At 37.3% G+C, this 20,933-nt stretch overlaps 1 protein-coding gene across 2 annotated transcripts in view; it reads left to right on the forward strand.

Annotated features, from left to right (window-relative positions):
- The window catches only part of RPAP2 (RNA polymerase II associated protein 2), a 37,405-nt gene that overhangs the window by 5,969 nt on the left and 10,503 nt on the right, over positions 1 to 20,933 (forward strand). For both annotated transcript variants that reach the window (XM_014939393.1, XM_014939394.1), the window contains exons 7-11: positions 1,407 to 1,442; positions 2,319 to 3,258; positions 4,328 to 4,422; positions 5,407 to 5,487; positions 10,907 to 10,975. In XM_014939393.1, coding sequence (XP_014794879.1) covers positions 1,407 to 1,442; positions 2,319 to 3,258; positions 4,328 to 4,422; positions 5,407 to 5,487; positions 10,907 to 10,975 — 1,221 coding nt within the window. The remainder of the gene's footprint in view (positions 1 to 1,406; positions 1,443 to 2,318; positions 3,259 to 4,327; positions 4,423 to 5,406; positions 5,488 to 10,906; positions 10,976 to 20,933) is intronic.

A 20,933-nucleotide genomic window follows, 5' to 3' on the forward strand; every position in this document is an offset into this window, starting at 1 on the left:
AGGTAAAACTACTCTCTTCATTTAATGTTTAAGTTAGCTTACCAGTATTCTTATGTTCTTGTTTTGCTATCTTTAAAAAATGTATTTCTAAAATATCCCTTTATTCTTAAGATCGAAAGTGTATAGTTCTGATATACCTGATGTGATTATTTATTTATGCTGTGGGGAGGTGGTATTTGCAAACAAACGAAACCCCAGATAGTTCATGGCTAGGTATGTCTGTTTGCACAACTACATGTGTGTGCACACACTTATACACGCCTACCCACTAGGATATCTGAAATCCTTTTGACAGAAATGACTACAATCTCCACTTAAAACTCTGAAGAAGAGTTATATGGAGTTAATAATTTAAATCATTGTATGTTATCACCTTTAGTTTCCAAACTCAGTTCATTCATATGAGTGGTATAGATTTCATCTTTTTAAACATGTTGGGGGGGGTTGAATACTGTCTGACGGGTGAGGATTTCAATATTTACTGTTGGATAAAATTAATATCATTATGATGATGCTTCATAACTGAATTGAAGCAGATTAACTGCAAATAGAGCTTTGGAAAGAAACCCATCAGAATTTGTTTAGTTATGGTTCTTAGAGTTTCTGGAAACCTTTAAACTCCATCTTCTTAAAGTAGTATAACTTGATAGTCTAATTTTTAACAAAGTAAAATTTTAAATAAGTAAAGATACCTTGAATATTCATATTTTTTGCATTGATTTGGAGCATTTTCCTATAAATGGTCAAGGGTCGTTTTTACTATAGGAGCTTTGTGACCTGTGAGGATCTTGGCATGTTTACTTTGTTGAAGAGGAGACCAAAGGGTGGTCTGAAAGTATTCTACAAGTACTTGAAAAGAAGTTACAAAGATTACAGAGCCAAACTATTCTTGATTGATGGCAGAAAACTTACCGAGGGGTGAATGGCCAGAAATTACTGCAGGGATGATTTAGTTTGGACGTGTGGAAAAGAGTTGCACTGAGGTTATGGTGCAATGAAACAGGATACTCAGCTATGTTTTGAAAGGTCCATCTTTGGAGGTTTTCAAGATTTAAGCTTCATGAATTTGTGGCTGAGCTAATCTAGTGCTGGTGACACTTGCATTACAAGAAGGAGGTCAGACTAGTGACCTCCAGAGGTCCTTCCTGACTAACATTTATGTGACTTGCTGGTTCTGTTAAGCATTGCTCAACATAACAGCATGGCATTGCAGGCAAGTGAGTCACGTTCTGTGAACACATATGTATAAACCTGCTCTCACTAACCCTGCTTTGAACGCAGGGTGTTGGACTAGGAGATCCTCAGACATCCCTTGCAACCTCAAATATGTATTTTATGTATTAACATGTATTTCGGAGCATTGATTTAGCAGGAAAATCTTCATTCTGTATCTTCTTTTTTTGCAGACCACCAGATATAGAGCTGCTGAAGGAGGGACAGAGGTACACTGGACAATAATTTTTTTTTTTGTTGTTATATGCACTTATAGTTAGACATATTGGCATCAGGTGAAAGGGGAATCTTTGATTTCCTGTGTTACAGACAAGACCTTATTAGAACCTACACAAAGGATTATTTGACTTGTTTAGTTTTTCCCTTTGTGATTCTAAACCAGCATGTTTGATCTGTGTGATTTAGTGTACAGCTGCTCTTGGCCTGTATGTCTTAATTGAGCCTGTTGAAATCTGAAACAAATACACTGTTTGTACTTTGCATATTTTATACCATCTATTCTCTATAAAGAAAATGGTACCAATTATATGTGATGAAAGCTTCTGTACTACTTAATCTAAAACATCTACATCAGCTAAAATGAAATCATGCTATTCTGTCATCTTTCTGTACCCTGCTGTGTATTGTGACTTTTTGTTTGTTTTCTTTTGCAACACGTGGCCATTAGGTGGCAAACTTACGTATGCTAAAAACAGCTCTGCTGTCCCTCTGATTTTAGGGTATTATATTCATATATGTGTTAAGATGCCTGTCTTCATTTAAAAATTGCACTGTTCATCAGGCTAAATGTGACATTATTCTATTGTCTTTAATAATACCTTGTTTATGTTTTCTAACTTCCAATAAGCAACTGAGAATTCACTTGGCCTAATCGTATCTATACTTATCGCTTTGATTGCAGGATATTACAGTTCTTTGTGTTCAAGAAGACTTTTAGAAGAGCAGCCATGATTCTTAAAGCAAAAAAAGTACATTTCTGTTATAAGGCAAAGATACTTTGTTTTTCTTTCTTGTACAAGAAAGAAAAGCTATTACAGGTAACGCTCATTTCCTACTTCATTGATAACTTGTGTTTTCTGTTACAGTGGGCAGTCTGGAGAAGAGGTGAAACTCTGTGATGAAGTAATTAAAGCTTCTGACATTGAAAATCCTGGAATAACTTCAAATCCATGTGAATCTGGTTCTCATGACACAGCCAGTGACAGCAGTAGTGATGCTGAACAAGAATTTGTTTCTTCTGTGCTACCAGGAAGTCAGGGAAGTTCAGCTGATTTTGCACAGCAATCGCACAGAAACAGCATCCTCAAAAAGAAGCATGCTCAGAAAGCCTGTTCTGGCCCTAAGACTGAAGACTCGGATGTGGTAGAAGCCACTGAACGACTATCTAATTGTAAATTAAATGCTCAAGAAGAAACATATGCTCGATCTGCTCATAATGAAATAACTGCAACACCTTCAAAAAATACCACTCTAGGAAAATCAAGTGCTTCAGAAAACTATGGAAACACCTGCAGTGGTTCACAGATAGTTTATCTAGGTGTGAGCAAAAGAGGGGCAGAACATCTTAAAAGGACACTGGCTAACTCAAAAGAATATAAACAAAGTGAACTGGTGGATCCAGTTAATTCCAAACGCAGTTTATTAGAAGTGCTTCAGCAAACACTTACGGAATGGAGAACTGAGGAAACTTTAAAATTTCTCTATGGCCCAAACTACACTTCTTTATACTCATCAGAATGTGTATCATCTGCCAACCAAGAGAATGATGAACTTGATGAGGATGACTTAGATGAAGCTGATGATCTTAACACTGCTGCTGTAGGAGAGCCTGAAAACAGTTTGAACTATTCTTTACCTTTCAAAAGCTCAGGTGGAATAGTTAAGCCTGTGCCTAGTTATGAAAAGTTAAAAGAAGAAACAGAGTTCCTAGAACTCCGAGTAAAAGAGTTCTATAAAGGAAGGTGCATCTTGGCTGAAGAAGCATTGACACATGCACAAGCAGAAGAAGATCCAAGCAAAGACAGAGTAAGTGTCCAGTGGAGTAGCGTCAAGGCTGTGTAAAGCCGGTCTTCAGAGAATTATTACAGGCTCTTTGTTTCTGCCATCGTAAGCAGATATGGCCAAGGTAACATCAAGCTATTAATGTAAAATAGTAAAAGGAAAGTTGGATAGATTCATCATGATTTGGTGGTGATAAGGTTGAGGAATCATATTTTAGGTTGGTAAGAATGAGTCTGCATGACTGTTTGGGGCAAATTCAATTCTGTTAGTTGTCTTTCAGTTTGTGAAGCGTGACGGTAAGGAAAGTTTACTTAGGTGAAACAGTCTGTTGTGAGACAGAGTAGGCTTTGGGTGAGGAGGGAACATGTTGGGGGTGTTTTTTCCTCCCCCTTTGATTCATTAAATGAAAATTTTATTTAATGACTTCTTACCTTTTATTCATGACAGAGTATGCTTGAGATTGGATTCCATTCTTCTCTTGAGTAAGACTAGATCTCTGGCATTACTTCGTGTTTAAAATTCTCTGAGTTGGAACCTGCTGATTTTTTTGGATATGTTGCTGCAATCTAGGCAATTGGGAAAAAGACCTCAGGAGGATTTGTAGACTGCAAGAAATAGAGGTCTGAGGTTTTACCCCTTCCAGGTCAGACAAACCAGCTCACAGAAACCGGGTCTTATTGTCACTACTGTAAAAACATCATTGCTGACTAGGCTAGGTAGGTTGGAGTTTGTAATGGCATGTGAAATTGCTTTTGCTTTTCAAGTGCAAGTGTTATATTAGCATCAGATTAGATATTTTCGTAATGCTGCTTCTTGTGTAACAAAGCTGTTAGATTACTTCTTGGGAAAAGTTTACTCTGACTTAAATTTTGAAGAAATTTACCAAAAGTTGAATTAAAGTATCTAGCATAAGGAAGGGGAAAAATAGATTAGCTGCACACTGTATGTTGGGTCAGATTAAACAAACTTGTCCATTAAGAAATTACTTTAGTTTGGCTTTTTTCTATTCAAAGGTAAGAGTTTTCTTGTGTTTAAACATTTATTGATAAGCTGTGACTATTTTGATGCATTGACTGTTTGTTGTCTAATACAGGAGGATCTACAGGAAGATCTCACCTTCCCACTTGTTGATTCGAATGCACAAATGCAGATTAGAAAACGAATTGTCCTTGAAAAACTGAGAAAAGCGTAAGTATCCTTTACTTTGGTAAATACCAAGCTGAAGCGTGTGCTCATTCATCATCATTTTAAGAAACAAACACACTGTGCAAGGACATTCTGGCTTTTTCTAGGTGGCCTTAGTCATAACCTATACCTGTTACTGCCCTAAACAACTTACTTATTTCTGAGGTAGTCATCTGGGTACAGTTGCGTATGACAGTTTGCACAGCCTGCTGAGGTGGACGTCAGAAACTCATTACTAAGGTGTCCTCTAGAAGAAACCTGTCCCCTCCTGCTCCTTCAAATTTTTCCACAACTTTGTCAGTCATTTTCAGCTTCTAGGAAAATTTCTGTTGAATTTAAAAGTCTGGTGCTCCACAAATAGAGGATAAGAAAGACAGAATATTTTTTTCCTTAGTTTCTTTAAAGGTTTTTTTTCTTGACTATCCCCTGACAGCTAGTTAAACCATAACTGTGACTTCTTGTGTGCTCTAACAATTTTTAAACAGTCAAGTAGGGAAGTAATCTGTCTTTTTCTTTCTTTTGAAATTTTCTGAGTATCGTATGTTGCATCTACATGAGTCTGAGGTCAGCAGATTTCTCTGCAAACCTGATTTAGACATGTATTGTTATTTTTGAACCAAACCAATATAAATATTTGAAACATTTATGAGGCCTGGAATTCTAATCCTCATAATGTATAGACTTTGGGTTTTTTGGTAGGAATGTTTTGTCAGAACTGAAATGTGAAGTTAATAAGAGTACGTGTATTGAATTGCTTCTTCACGTTAACACTGGATTAGAGCTGCTTTTTTTTGAAAACAAGCTGTTGTAATGTGAAGGTGTTGCCCTAACACCGCTCAGTGGAATCTGAAAAGTAAACTACAGGCCTGATCTGTTTCACAAAAGGCAATCTCTTTTTATTACTTCCATGAAATTTGGTGGAAGTCCTACTTGAGAAGAAATGAGAAAGAAGAAAATGTACATTAAAGGGTGTCTTTTGCCTTCTAGATTACCTGCAGTTTTGGGCCCTCTTCGGATTACTCCAGGTGATGTTTACACAGAGCTAAAAAATCTTGTCAAAACTTTCAGGTGAGTATGGGTCTTTATTTAGAGATTCTTCTTGGTTAATTAATTAAACATGCTGTTGTATGATTTGTGATTTGGGCACAGAGAGGGCCCCATTGCAGATTTGCCCTTTTCTAGCTGTGTGTTCATGTAGGTAATGTCACGTTCCCTGTGGACTAACAAGTCATCCCTTTCCCTGCTCCTGACAGTGGCTAGGTCACCAGGAGTATTTGTAGATTTTTAAAAACTAGGCCAGTGGTCTCTGGAGGATGATGGTGAGTCTTTTAAAGGTTCTGCTACCTCGTCACCTCCTATTAAGCGTGAGTTTCTGAGATCTGTCGCTTTCTTTTGCTCTGGTTCCCTACAGCCAGGCTAAATGGTTTTAATGTGATTAATAATTGTTACCACTAACTTCTACAGCCAGGAAGAAGGTCCAGTTTGACCTGTCTTGTTCCTGATTTAAAGGGGAAGTAAATCTAGTGGACTCTTTATCACCACAGTTCAGAAGCACTAAAGACAGTATTTGGAAACATTGGGATAAGAAGGAGGGAAAACAGAATGGTGGTAACTTCTCTGAACATTTTTTGGTTTTCTTTGGGACATGACATTTGTAACTTTGATCTAGATCATGTCCTGCATCTGGAAGTATTGTTCAGGAAAAGGAGCAACAACCGTTGGTAACTCCGTGTACGTTGTCACTCTTGAAACTTCCCCCCCCAACATCCTCAACCTACAAGAGGTTTACATGTAAATCTTCTGAAACTCATTCATGTAGCATTTGCCACAAGGAGTTTAAGCTTTAGTGAATAGAAACACAGCTCTACCAGATTCCTTAGGATTTATCTGACATCTAGAAGGACACCACTAAAGCACAGATCTCTATATGCAGGGTTTCTTACTGTTGAAAATACTCTTTTCCTTTCTGGTGACTGTGCACGAGCTCTTTTATTTAAAAGAATTGTTAGTGCTTGAACTTGATTCTGTAATTGCAATCTTTAACTTGTAATTAACCTTTTATTTTAACAACAACACTGAAACCAAGGAAGATAATTTTGGTTATATTGTAGCAGCCAATAACTGGCTCATGTAGCAATAATTTATCTTATTTTAAAGTCTTCCCTGATCTATTTCTGATCCCTCAGATAACATTTCCTGAGTTTATTTTTAAGTCTTTTTTGTTAGGATGTAAGTTGAAGGTAATGGTAGCAAATTCTTGGGGCTGTCTTACTGTGAAGATTACAGATAAATTGCTTAAAAATCCAGCATTTTGGGCAGGGGATGGCTGAAGATAATTGTGGGCACTACACAAGAATTTGTAAGTGCCTTTATATAGATATATGTGATTTTTATGGTCACTGATCGTAAAATAATACAAAAATACAGGAAATAGGGAAGCAATAAAAACCTTTGAAGGGAATACTGAAACACAAAAGGTAGCTCATGAATATTAAGATGAAGGCCTAGGTTTGAATCTCCAGTTCTGTATGTAGCTTTAAACTTACTCAATATGAATGGTCTCTCTGATTTTAGGTTGAGTGCTTTGGCAGGGGGACCTGGGATAAAGTTTAAATGTTATTTATTGCAGGGTATAGAAATTTAACCACATTATCAAAAAACCTAACGTTTAAAATGCTTAATGACTATGGAGGCAGCACCAGCAAATGTTAGTGCTCTTTCCTGCTTTTTGTACTGGAAATATTTCAGGCTGAAGAACTTGCCAAAGAGGGTAGGAGATAAAACACATGGTTGTAGTAGAGCTTAACTGAAGAAGGGTAAAAGAGCATGTGGTGAACTAAGCAACAACAATTTTCAGCTCCATTGGTTTTTAAAGGAACACTTGCAGTTCAGCCTCCTTTGGGCAGCATTTTATTCAATCACCACTGCTGGGAAATGCACTAGAGGCATCTCAAGAGACATTTTAGAATGGTTAGAGCTCTTCCCAAATAAAGTCCCTCAGTGCCTGTAAGCTTTTGTTACGAAAACTGAGATGTCAAATAATTCTCCAGAGTACGTAAGAGCACTTTGTTAAAAGATCAAGAGAAAATTAGCTATTTATATATAAATCAAGGCTAAATTATTGTATTTGTGAATGTGTAGGTGGGGGTTTTTTAAGCATAATATTTCATATTGAAAATGTAATTTTGTGTGTATCTTACAGTTGCAAGTATTTCATTTTTGGGAGCTTATCATTGACAGTGAACTCTGTCAGTGAATATGATACAGTGTTCAATGTGTTGTAATGATGGTTCAAGGCTTTTTATTTCAGCTTTGTCTTACCCTGTTTCCAGGAGAAGTTTTTGTACAAGGCAGTTAAGGATATGCTTAAATCTGCTGCCACTGTTTAGAAATCAGGTGATCATTTGCTAATGTAGTTTTGCTAACAAAATTTGCAGCTGACGGTAATTAAATGGACAACTAAAGGAAAAGAAGTAGAACCAACTGTGTATGCTCTTTTTCTCTCATTTTGGGTTTACTTTTTTTATTACTGGTTACTTTAACCTTGGACTTCCCTGTAGTCCCACAACTTCTGTGTCAGAGTTCACTTTCTTTGCACACTGGGCACTAGTTAGTTATTGGGAGGTCATTTGGGATGGAATTTTTATGCATATTAGTCCTTAATCCTGTCAGCTTCTGCCACTTGGATCCATCCTCTCAGTCTGAGCTCCTTCATAGAGTATTAAAACTGCGGCAGGGGTCCTGCTGCCCACTGGATGGTGGAAGCAGGCAAGTCCAGCTGCAGTGCATCTTGCTGGGGCTCATGAGCCACAACACCATAAACAAAACGACCCACACAGTTATTTGGGATCATCCAGCCTTCTTGGCTTACCTGTCCTGCCCTACAGAGGCCAAGAAAGGAGAGACATTCTGTTTTGAAATTTTGCATATTGTTTTCTTTCTTTGGGTAGGTGAGGGAGAATTTAGCCAAACTCTAACAGAAAATATTTCACTGCAAAACTGAAATCACACACCCAAAGTTTTGTAGAGTATTAACATTTGCACATTATATGTTTATGACAGAAATCTAGTGACCTCTCTGTCCTGGATTGTTCTGAAGTAACAGTTTTGGCTAGAGGCAAGACAAAGAATTAATGAACCGTTTTTACCCAAGACTTGCAGTTCCCTGTTTTCTGAAAGCTTTGCTCTTCAGAGGCCTTGGTGTTGACACACAGCTTGTTTTTGAAAGTGACTGCCCTTCCACTGCTCCTTATTATTTAAGGTTTCACACCTGTAGGTTGCTTGCTTTAGTCTGATCTGCCTGAAATGTTGGGGTTTTTCCCAGCTGCCCAAGTGCTTTAGGACAGGTGTTGTACTAAAAGGTTACTCATTGTGGAAGCCTGACTTGACTGTTCATCCAGTCCAGTGACAGTAGTACATCAGCAGATCCATACTGCTGTATCCTGCTGGTTATCTGTGTCTTTTGACTACCTCCTTCATAAATAGCATATTGATGGCAATGACTAGTGTTCAGACCTTGCCAATCAATACTAACATTGAATAAGAGTTAATTGACACACATAACTGCATCTCTCAGTTTGTGTACAAGAATGACACCTTCCTGTGCTCTAATCAATAATAACTCCTTGTAGAGCATTGAAATAAAGCGGCTTTCTCTATTTGACAGAGTTTTCCCAGGTGGCTTGGAGCTGTCTCTTCCATTGTGTCTCATCACAGCAGATTAACTGGAATGTTACATATGAATTGCTTGTCAAGATGATTCCATCAGACATTTCTTGGTAGTGTTTATCCCTGTCATCAGTACTGAGTCAAGACGTTCAGCCTTTGTTTTGTCTCTTGTTCTATAGCCAGAAAAATGTAACAGTTTACCAAGTACAAGCTTTGTTGCCAGCTAACACCATTAACTATTTCAAACAGTAATTGGGAAATGTGAATCTTCTAATAACAAAAATAATCTGTATTTGACAGAACTATTGTTTCTAGTTTGATGTGACAATTCCTGTACACATAGTGCAAAACATTGCTTTTCCTTTCATCAGTTTACAAAACTCAGGCTGTTGAGACACACTTTGAGTAATCACTGCTTCAAAATCTTACTTTGCTTGGAAGATTTGAAAATTTGAAGCAAAAAATAGGGTTGCTTTAATAATTGCTATAGTCAAATAAAAATGTAATTTATACAATTTTATACAATAAAAAATTGTCTCGATTTTTAATATCTTTCTGAAATAGGGAAATAATCCTGTAAAACATCTTACTCATAACTGCGTTTTAATGAACGTTTTGAATATAATTTTGAGGAATTAGTTACCAGAACTTGAATTTAAACCATGGCAAGTAAAAGTACTTTTGTTTTTCCAGTTCTTAACACTTTTGGGATAGCTATACACTTAGACAAAGAAATTAAAAAAAAAAATAAAAGAACAACTTACTTGGGAAGAAAAGCCTGAATTTGAATTTTTTTGCCAGATACTTCATTGTAAGCAACATCCCATCTTCACCAGTGACTGCAGAAGTGGGTTTAAATGACAGTGTAGCTTCATGCTGGGTTTAATTTGTACAAGGCTGCATAGAAGGGAAGCTGAGAGGAAGAATGAAGCAAACATAGGGAGGCACTCGCCCCTCGGTATTTCTTTTGAATGGTGCCATGTGTCTGAATAAAATTAATTCTGCTGGCCTTTTGGGGGGCCTTTATAGCCACAGCCACAGCTTCATTTTTAGCTGTGACTTGCCCGTGAGATCGCTTGTCTTGAACACCGTGGGTCATGCCTAAATTCAGCCATAGCAATTCACACGTGAATTTTTTTAAGTCAGATTAACATCTGACTTAAAGCAGGTACGTTTTATTATGACATTCAGCCAAATGGGTCAGCAGGTATAAAATGCAGCAGCACTTTCGTTGAGCACCCGTGTGTTTCTCGATTCACGCTTTGTTTTCTTGCTCTTCTGTCTGCACTGGCTCCTATTGCATAAGTTGGAATTCTGGGTTTCCATTTTAAAAAGAAGAATCATCAGAGAATTGTCTCCAGTATCTTATAAAACCCAGTCTGTTTACGCAACATTAGCTTTTACAGAAAATCTGGATCTGAAGCCAACAGGGGGGAAACTAAGTGTAGGAAAGCCCAGCTTTTCAGAAACGCATGTGCAGTTCCTGAGAATTTCCCAGTGGGTACGAGCCAGAGATGAGCCCGCAGAGCAGCCAGGCCTATTTGTGAGCTAATTCAAAGAATTAGCTTCCATTCTATCTTCCCCATCCCACTTTCATGTAGAAAAAAGATACATATTTGGAATTCTGCAATTCCTCCATTACAGGATAAGACGAGAGGGAAGCCTGAGAGTTAGTGAATTGCTCAGATACAGTTGTAATTGCTATGTTGTAACTCAGCATATTAAGTCTTTTAATGGAAGAAAAATCAAAATTCAGCAGTTAAAATCTGTGTACTTTTACTGTGAAGCACTCTGATGTCTTTTTTTTATTATTTTGCAGGTTAACAAACAGAAATATTATTCACAAAATGCCTGAGTGGACTCTAATTGCTATTGTTTTGTTGTCTGTGTAAGTACCCTTTAATGTCAAATATTCTTATGCACAACTGTCTTAACTAGCCTATCAAGACAAGATTTAATTTTTCAGATAAAAGGAGGGAAAGATTTCTTTAAAATAACTAGGGAATCATTTTTTCATGAACTAATGAAACAAGTTTTCTTGACAAAACAGGATTGCCACACTTGCAACATGTTAACAATGGACAAACAATGTTATGTTAAAAAAAGTTGAGCTTTAGGGATTCTTAAAAAGGGCTGGTGGGGTGAAGGACTGTCCTTCACTCTATTCCATTTGCTGCTGAAAGACATTGTTTCCCTCTCTGACAGTAGGACAAAGTGTCGTGTGTATTGTATTACTTGGATATGGTGGAACTGTTAAACTTTTCATTTCTCATTTTACCTCTAATTTTTTAAAAACTTTCACTTCACAATTAAAGTAAAATTATTTCCATAAATGTATGGTGTGCTTCTCAATATGCTTGTATGAATATTCTGGCAAACTTCTTTGAGAGGGGAAAGCTTTTTTACCAACTCTTAAATTTCTGAAAGGAATACTGGGACCCAGTATTTTATTTTCATGAGGATTAGCTTTACTTAAGATTATGATACCACAGTGCTTACAGTTCTCTTTAGTTGTGTTCTACTTGCTGTAGAATTAAATTCTTTCCAAAGGTTTCCCTAATGGAAAGCTTGATTTTTATTATCATGTCTTTCAGTAAACTTCTACACAGAGGCATGATCTATAAAAGCTGTACTCATATGCATCAAGTGACTTCCTTGATTTATATTTTCCAAATTCATGTATGTTTCTGAAGTTAAAGATACGAACTTTGCAGTGTGTAAAACAGGCTGTTCTCTCACAAATTTCTATTAAACATTTAACATTAGTTCACCTTTTAAGAAATCACTGGTGGTTTCACACAGTGTCAGGCCCTGCCTTTCAGTAGGGTTAAACCATCAAGCAATCTTTGTACGTCTTTCAGCTTGAATTACAAGATTGCAAAAATCTTATTCCAGAGACCGTTTATTACCGCACTGCTGCTGCTTCTTTTGGGTTTCCTGGGTCACTGGAGCCTGTAGGACAGAGAAATACTTACAGACATTCACAGGTCAAGAAGTGTTGTGGGCCAGCCTCATAGCATCCCCAGCACTGCACTTAGGTGCCTTGATATTACTGCAGTCTGACACATTGTTCTGGCTTCACTGTCCCAAGGAAGGCTGTACCAGCAGGCATTAGAGTAGGCTTCAGCGAGCCTTACATCTGTGTCACCCAGCCAGATACCGCTCAAACGATTCATTAAATCAGAACACAGAAAGTAACTTTACTTGAATGCCTTGGCATAAATTTTTTATCAACTATAAGAACAAATCTTTTGTCATTTTTACTATATATTCTTATGGTTGAATTGGTAATTTGTGAAACAGATCTTATGAATTTTTCAGGTAGTTTCTGTACATTTAAGGAAATGATGACTCTTTTAAACAGAAGTTAAAATATGTTGCTGCGCTCTCTGCATGTGATGAGCTCTAAATGTTTACATACCTAATGATTGTTTTACAGTTGGTTTAAAATGTACAAGTAGCGGGCAATCGTGGTAGCCATCAGTAGAAGCAGAGAACCAAGTCTCTTTTTACTTTTGCTTTCTAGAGGTCCGCCCCTAAACAAATGAATTACATTTGATGCTAAAATTGAGTAGATTTTATTTCTAATATTATTCTAGTGAAATAATGAATAAAACTCTGGTTGTCTTCAGTTTATTGTAAGTTTCTTGAAAGCTTATGATCTTCAGATTTTGAACATCTTCTTTCAGCCCCCTCTTAGGATAAGATGTGGAAGAATGTGGATAGGGTAGAAATAGTGTTAGGATTGCTCTAAGAAGATGATCAGCGTTATATCATTTCCAGAAAGATTAAAACAGAACATTTAACTATTGGGGAATTCTAATCAAAATTGAATATTTAGTGGAAGCCAGAAATATGCAGGGAAAAGCTACTGAGGACCTGGGCAACCTGGGACAGGTCCTCAGATTGAGGCCCTTTCTCACCTTCTGCAGTCTGCCAAGGAATCTTTCGTATCTTACTAACATTGCTGGTAAAAAGAATTGCACTCTGTTAAGTCCTCTCTGGCTTTCCCTTAGCTATATGGAGAGATGATGCATGTTGTAGCACGTATAATGTCATTTAGATTGCCAAGTTGTATGGGACCTGAGTCAGAGTGGCTCTTTACTAGCTTTTGTCACCAAAAGATGAGAACATTTTCAGAATATGTATTCACGGGTCTTGACCTGGTCACAGACACAGGGTGGCTTTTTCAGTCCTGAAACTAAACAGTGAAGTAGCATAAGCAACGCCTTGGAAGACGATAGTGCTTCCTTTTTGCAGGAGGATGAAAGACCATATTACAGTACAGGGGTGCAGGAGACAGACTACAGAAGGCAGAACGATCATGGGATTTCAGGGTATACCTCAAAAGAAACTACTTAGACCTCAAGTATTTTTTGTTTTGTTTGGAAGGGGACAGGGTCGTTTTGTTTGAAGAAGCAACTGTTGGACTTTGCTTGCACCCCGTTTGTGCATCGATATTGTGGCTCACCACTTCCTTCTCATACATGGCTGGCCTGTGCTGAGGGCTCGAGCGGTGCACCCAACTTCACAGCGCGCTTTCAGAGAGACCTGACCCTTTTTGTGATACCCTGCTGTACTGAACGACTGTTACTGCTGTACTGAATTTAAGTGTCATCACTGCTTAATACATTGTACTATGTTATGAAAGTGCTGTCCTCTCTTCACTGGAGTGTGCATATTAACTCTTTGTAGGATACAGCACGTTGGGTAGTCGTAACACCTAATTTTGCTGCTTTAATTAGATCCCTTTATAGTCTGGTGGTCCTCAAGAAGATATTAAAAGCACTTATGTGCCCTTGAGTCTACTGACTATTAAAGAAACCTGGGTTTCTAATTCATTGCTCTGAGATAAAGTGCCTGAAACTAGAGAGTGTGACTGTCTTTCTCGAAGTATAAAATGTTGGGGATCGCAACAGTGGAGCATTTCTTGTTCCTAGTGAAGAGCTGGATTTATTCAATCAAATTATCATCTAAAATATGAAGAGCCAGTCTCAGCCTTTATTGAAAATCTAGCCTGAGGCACTCCTATCTTTGACCAGCACATTCAGCAATGCTGCTTCGACCTTCTTAGAGTACGCTTTGACAGCCAGAGAATTATGTTCAAATAATTGCATTCATGCCTAGCATGGAGTGGGTGGCTCTTTAAAATGATCTGTACATCAGATTTCTTACTTATTTGTCATTTGTAGTAATTTTGGCAGTGGTTGATTTCTGTGTCTTCCTGTTGCCACGTTTAGTATGTTAAGCCGATTTTTTTATAGTAGTAGCTGCTTTATAATGTACTGTAAACTAAAATACAGAAGCTGCATCTTTTTTCCCCCCAAATAACTTTGCAAGATACCAAATGAAGCAGATAAATAGATACAAATACAGTAGTTCAAAAAAGAATAGAGAAAGCAGTGGGAAGATTGGTTGCTGTACAAGCATGGGCACTTGCTGTTTTTAGTGTATACCCCTGGTACAGTCTAATGGAAAGCTTTCAAGATATTTTCAGGAAATGTCTGCTTTCATCTTACTTATCTGAGCTGGCTGGTTCCAGTGAACTGTGGTCAGCTTCATCTACAAAGCCTATACAAGAGGTTCCCCTGCTAAAAGCTTTGAAGCATTTCAAAATGTTCTGGGATTAGTTTATAAGCATTCGGCTGCAGTATTCAAACAAACTCAAAATGACCATGATCACTAAACAAAAGCCATCATTATATGTGTGCAGCCACTTTAGATAAATGTGTCATGTGGAGATGTACTCTAGAGGTTTGCTCTCTTGGAGATAACAGTTCAGGAACTGGAGAATCTTGGGTTCAAATACGTGTCTTTACTTCTTTGCACACGAGAGCACATCTATTGCTCAACACTGACATTTCTAAATTATTTTAAGAGGAATTCAGATGTTTGCGATATCACTACTCTGTTCTTGTCTGAAAATGTCTGAAATGTGCAGATCTAATGTACAAATACATATTGGATATGAGTCAGACTTGCAGAGTGACTTTTTTTCCTACAGAAATCACATACAATTCAGCTGGATGATCTTTTGTTCAGCAAGTCTGATGATAGAAGATTGGTTCCAGGTTTCAGCTGAGAAAAATAATTTATCGTTAAGCTAGAAATATAATTATTTCCTATTTTGAAACAAAGTGTGCAGGACCAAAAATCAAAAAAGTCTTTCTTTTTATAAAGTGTTTGAATGTGGTCATAGTATTGTCTCTGCTCTTGATCTCTATCTGTATAGTTATATTATTGTGTGACACAGAGAAGGCAAGTTTTTCTTAACACCTTAAATTAAAAAGTATATTCTTCTCTTTTTCTCTCTTAATTTTATGTTGTCATTTAGTGAGTGTGAACTCAAATAGGTTTTCTGTTAAGCAGTTCTTACTCATCAGCACTTTGCAAGCAAATCAAATCTGCTTGTTTGGCGTATTGTGGAGGAGATCAGTATTACTTTACTTCCTCCCAGCATGTTCCAGTGTTACTTAGGAAATATATATAGAAACAGTATTTTGAGGAATTTGCAGTGTTGCTAACCGGATCATGATTCAAATGCCTGCTTTAAAATTAATTAAATATCTTCATCATTCATAAGGGCGAAAATAGAAGAAAAACCTTAGTTTCCTTACACAAAAAGCCCCCCTGTGTTGGGTAGTGCTGTGAGGTGGGAAGGCGGCACTGGGGATTGCATTGCAGCACACAGAGCTGCAGCCTTTTTCTGTTCTAGTATTTATCATGGACAGTCTTCTGAACAGGAGACTTGGGTGTGCTCTGTAACTTCATGCACAAACTCTCTGAGGTGCGCCCAGGATAATTAGTTCCCCTTTACACTTCTGGTCCTTGACCTCATCAGCAGGAGCGGAGCCTCAGCACGTGCTGTCTCCTGGACTTGTGTCGCATGGAGTTGTTGGGGGCTGGCTCAGAAAGCTGTCTTCTCCACATCTGCCAGTTTTGCTGCTCAGTGCGAGGGAAGAGCAGGGCCATGGCTTTCTGCCAAGTGCCTTGGAAATCCCTCCAAGAGATAGAAATCTGCATGTTCTCAGCAGCTGTATGTGTGGGCATTCAGACTGAAGTCATGCCCAACTGTGCAGAGCTGGTGTGCAAAGGGCATTGCCAGTTATAAATTGTCTTTCTTGGTGGTGTTCTGACTAATTGTGGAGCTTCTGCTTTAGTCACCCTTGGGAGTTTTATATTCCAAATGTATTTCTGAATTAAGAGTATGGTAGTAGGGAAAGTACTTTCCTCTGCCACTTCATTTTTGCCTTTTGTGTGAATAAACGAGATTTTTGTTGCAACCTCTGTTTCAACCCTCTGAAAGATAGCATGCTAGATTTCAGAAGACTGCTTTATCATGTTGACTCTTTGGGGAGCTAACTCGGTCAGTAGAGTTCATGTCCTGTTGAACTCTATGCCACAAGTATATGCTGATCAAGCAGATGGAAAAATTGTCCAGAGAGAACTGTTTTAAATCTATGTTTCTTGAAAAGGAATATATTTAGAAGATTTCTTTTGTAATGTCATGTTTTTCCTCCCTCTGTAATCCCTGCATACAGCTTTGTTTATTGGAAGTTGTGTCATAGGGCAGAATAAGTTGTACAGTTACAGGGTAATATAGGCAGTTCTGAACTAATGCTGCGACATGTGAGTAATCCACACTGTTAACAGTTACCCTAAACTTAGTTTTAAACTAAATGTATTTTAACTTCTCCCACTGAGCAAACTGAACTGTTAATTTTGCAACTGAATCCTGAAACTGTAGCTCTATCAAAATATACTTGCTTCCTTATTAATAATTAATCTTAATACATTGCAAACTGCAAACAGTTTTTTATCATGAAACATTACCCATCTGTTAAAAGAAAAACATGACTTTGACACACTCTTGCATCTCTTATTTTCGGAGTTTTAACTTTATCTTAGTAAGCTTTCTACAGAACAGCCTACATTAATGGGGACATGACACAGAGGCAGTGTTTTTGACTTACAGGAAATTTCATCATAAGATGAAAATCAGTGTTGATTTGGCTTGTTTCTGAACCAAGAAAAACTTAGAGGTACACGTCATTGGAAAGGTTACTATGGCTTTCTAGCATATGATTCCCTGGTGTTTTGTACCAGCAGAATTTTTAGCGTGACTTCTGGATTAATTTGTTTGGTTCTATGCAGGCAGTCATAATAGTACCTCTACTAGGCTAAGTGGTGTGTCTTAGTCTTATTTAGTACTGCAATAAGTTGTGCCCAAAGTAGAAGTGTTGTATTCCTTAAGTGTCAGTCCTGACACGCTGGACAGTATTTTTGCTATGAATGTATAATGGTTTTTAAGGAGGAGGAATCTTGAAAGTTATTAAAAAGAGCTTAAAAATCTTGCTTTATGAACGCATTATATGTTAGAAAACAAAATCAGTTGAATAACCGAGTTAAGTTATAATTTGCTTGGACCAGAACAGTGGCCTACAGACCTACTTGAAGGTCATGTGTCAAAGATCTATGTCAGTTAGGCAGAAATAGAGACATGCATTTTATTAGCTTTTATACCGATAATCTTATGTTGGAGAACATTGTAATATTCTACAGTGACCAGGGATAAACTAAATTACTCGGAGGCATGAAGAATTTGGAGGGGAGAGGAGAAGATTACAACTAATTAATTCAGAGGAGAGGCAAATTATTTCTTATGTAATAATTGAGAGTGGGAAGTACACTAATGAACTGAAGACTTGTTTTCATTTCCTAATACAAACTTCCTTTGCACTCGATTTCTAGGAATGCGTTTAGGTCAGTGTACTTTCACAAATCAGCATTAATAGTGTTCTTCCATTATAGAGATGGTAAAATTGAGATTGAGAATTGAAAAGTGATTTACTGGAGGTCATCAAGCCAGTAACAGATACTGAAATAAAATAAACAGGAAAAGGGTTTAGGTGGTTTGTTTGTTTGTTTTCTTTTTTAAACCTACTGTGAGCTGGCATGTCCGGGAAAAAGATGCTTAAGAATCCTTGGAGGATTTGGACCCTTTTGAGATGTCCAAACTGCACTGGCATTTGTTTTCAAAACTGGGAAAGGCAGGTAGAAAAATATTGAGGTTCTTATGTTTAATTTCTGGAAAAAAAAATAAAAAAATTTGGACACAGTGGAAGCAAGCCTATTCCTGGCAGGTCTCTTTACTCAGCTGCATTATTCCAGGTGTTTGATCTGTATATTGGACTGCAAGGCAGATAATCAAGTTACAGTGTTAGAAAGTTGTGAAACTAAACTATGATCAATTTTATGATCATTGTTTCCATAGTAACTGACTACAGGTGAGTACATTTTATAAAGTCAAGTATCAACAAATTATTTACCTAGGCATATTGAATTAAAGCTGTTTTAACTGTAAGACAATATATTTTATTTAATCTTTATTGGCATTTTTTTGCATATCACTGAGATAATGAATTGATAGGAATAGATTACCAGTCTGTGGCAGCAAAAAAGTCCAGCAGTTGCATAAATGGATGTATATGAAACAATGTTTAATTCATAAAATGTACCAGGTTTGTACATAAAGGCATCTTTTCAATATTGAATTTTCCCACTGTATGTGCACAATAATTTGTACAACAGTGTATATTTTACAAAGTTCTTAAAAGGTTCAGGCTCTCAAAAGCTTGCATCTTAGCATTTTTTAATCTTACAGAGACTTATACCTGTGCTTAATTTCATGTAGTGAAGTAACCCAAAGACTTCAATGGCATAGATTCCAGTATTTGAGAGGTGTCACAGGAAAACTTTGTGGAATATAAAAAGTAAGGAATAGAAAACTGAAAGGGATGAAATGATGAATTTAAAAATAAATTTTAAATTTATTAAATTTAAAATTTTGACTAAGTTGAAAAAGAAGGAAAAATGGGAACAAATGGTAGGACTGAGAAGTACCTTTGATCTGTCAGCTGGTTAGCAGGAAACAGACTTCAAACAAAAGGAGCTCTTTAAACAAGGCCTGTCCTTGAAATGTGTACCTAAGAAACTTGGATTTTTTGGAGAGAAACAGCTGATAGTGATTTCTTCTGGGTTTATAATGTGAACGTGTTTTTGCCTTGGCTTTATGCAGATAAGTGACCTAAATTGAAACCTTTTGGGACAAATCCCTGTATGAATGTAAGTGCATCAAATGACACACAGTATTGTAGAAGTTCTGATGTTTCATGTCTGTGAACTAATGCTGTAGTAAAAACTTGGAATGTGGCAATGTAAAGGTGGGTACCGTGCTCTTCTTGTCTTGCTAGAGGTTTTTCTAATCCACTCTTAAGGAAATGCGGAAACTCTGTTTTGCATATGATTGCCCAGGTAATTGGTTTTCGGCAGACCTGTATGACATTTGTGTTGATGGCAGTCTTGGTAGTCAAATAAGTGTTTGAAAATAGAGTTCCTAAATATCATTGTAACAGGAGGCAAATAGAACCATTACGTATCGTTGCTAGAGCTTTGAAGGAGTCACGGGTCCCTAAAATGTTGTCCCTGGCGTTGTGACACCAGAGTATTTCCGTAGTGTTGGCCGTCGTCTTTCTCACTAGATGGGCTAAGCCTGGGTCAAAGCCAGGGATCCCCAAGTACTTGATGAAGCCAAGTGCTTGGTGTTACAGGATCAGCATAACGCTACCAAGTGCTTGCAGAGATTGTGACGTCATTTTCCACCTGCTGAATGTTCTGGAATGTGGAGATCCTTTCCCGGACAATTGCTGAGGGAACTGACTTTATTTTATGTGTGCGTATCTAAGGTCAGGAAACTTGCTCAAAGGCACGTTATAGAAGCGATACTGTGTGAGAAGAAACTGTGTTGATGCTTAAAATAATTGTACAAAGCAATAGGCTTGTGAATTTTCTGTCAGCTGAACAGAAATTGTTGCTACCGTATTTATGTGCTACTGGTTGCCCACAGGGAACTGAAATACGGGAATAGTGAGAAATGCCATTTTCTAGTTACTTTCTGAGAAGAAATGTATTATATAATTAATTGTGTTGTGGTAAAATAGTATGAGTTACATGAACCAAGAGCTTCAGATATTTAATTTTTGAGGCATTTTAAATTTAGTCTTTTTAGTTATTTGGATATACAGTGTACATTCTAAGGCATGCTATCTTCAGTGTACAGAGCTGACACAAATAGCACCAAATGGCTATACTAAATTATTACATTTGATGAAATTTCTCACCATAGTTTCTTTACACATTATGTATTTTCAGACTTATTTTGGGTGTTCCTTTGCACTAGAATTTTATTTTGCCTGTAAAATTAATTACTGACATAATGATGTAAATTGAATTAATTTTTTTATATAAGAAAGTGTTTTACTCATTCTTCATTAAAAATCAAAGTTCTTCTATCTTACAGAAGGTAGTATTTTGAGGGCAATCTGAATTTAGTTGAGTTTTTTCCTTTTCTGTATCTTGCAGTATCAATGCAACATTATTATAAAATCTTTTGATTGTAGGATCTTTGAAGCTATGCAGCTGGCTGTTATAAATAACAGCTGGCAGCTGATGGAGTGATCCTGAACTTTCAGGGGAGAGGAAAAAACTGGCATAAGCAATACATCCTGCTATTCATGCAAATAGTTTGATCGTTAGGGTAAAAAAAAAAAAAAAAAAGAAAGATCCAGAACATTTGCATTTTGTTAAATCCATTTTAAATAAACAGTTTCTGTACCTGATAAGGTAGCTGGAAGGCTGTTTCCTCAACGCGTCTCCCCCGTATAGTACAGTTAAAACATTGGGGTGCCTTTCAAAATACTCCCTTAGGCAGCCTAATAGAAAACAAAACGAATACTCATATGGTGCATTCGAGTAGAACCAGCAAAGGGTTTTTCAAATGTTCACTC

The sequence above is a fragment of the Calidris pugnax genome, unplaced genomic scaffold, assembly GCF_001431845.1.
Source record: "Calidris pugnax isolate Ruff unplaced genomic scaffold, ASM143184v1 scaffold18, whole genome shotgun sequence".
Lineage (NCBI taxonomy): Eukaryota > Metazoa > Chordata > Aves > Charadriiformes > Scolopacidae > Calidris > Calidris pugnax.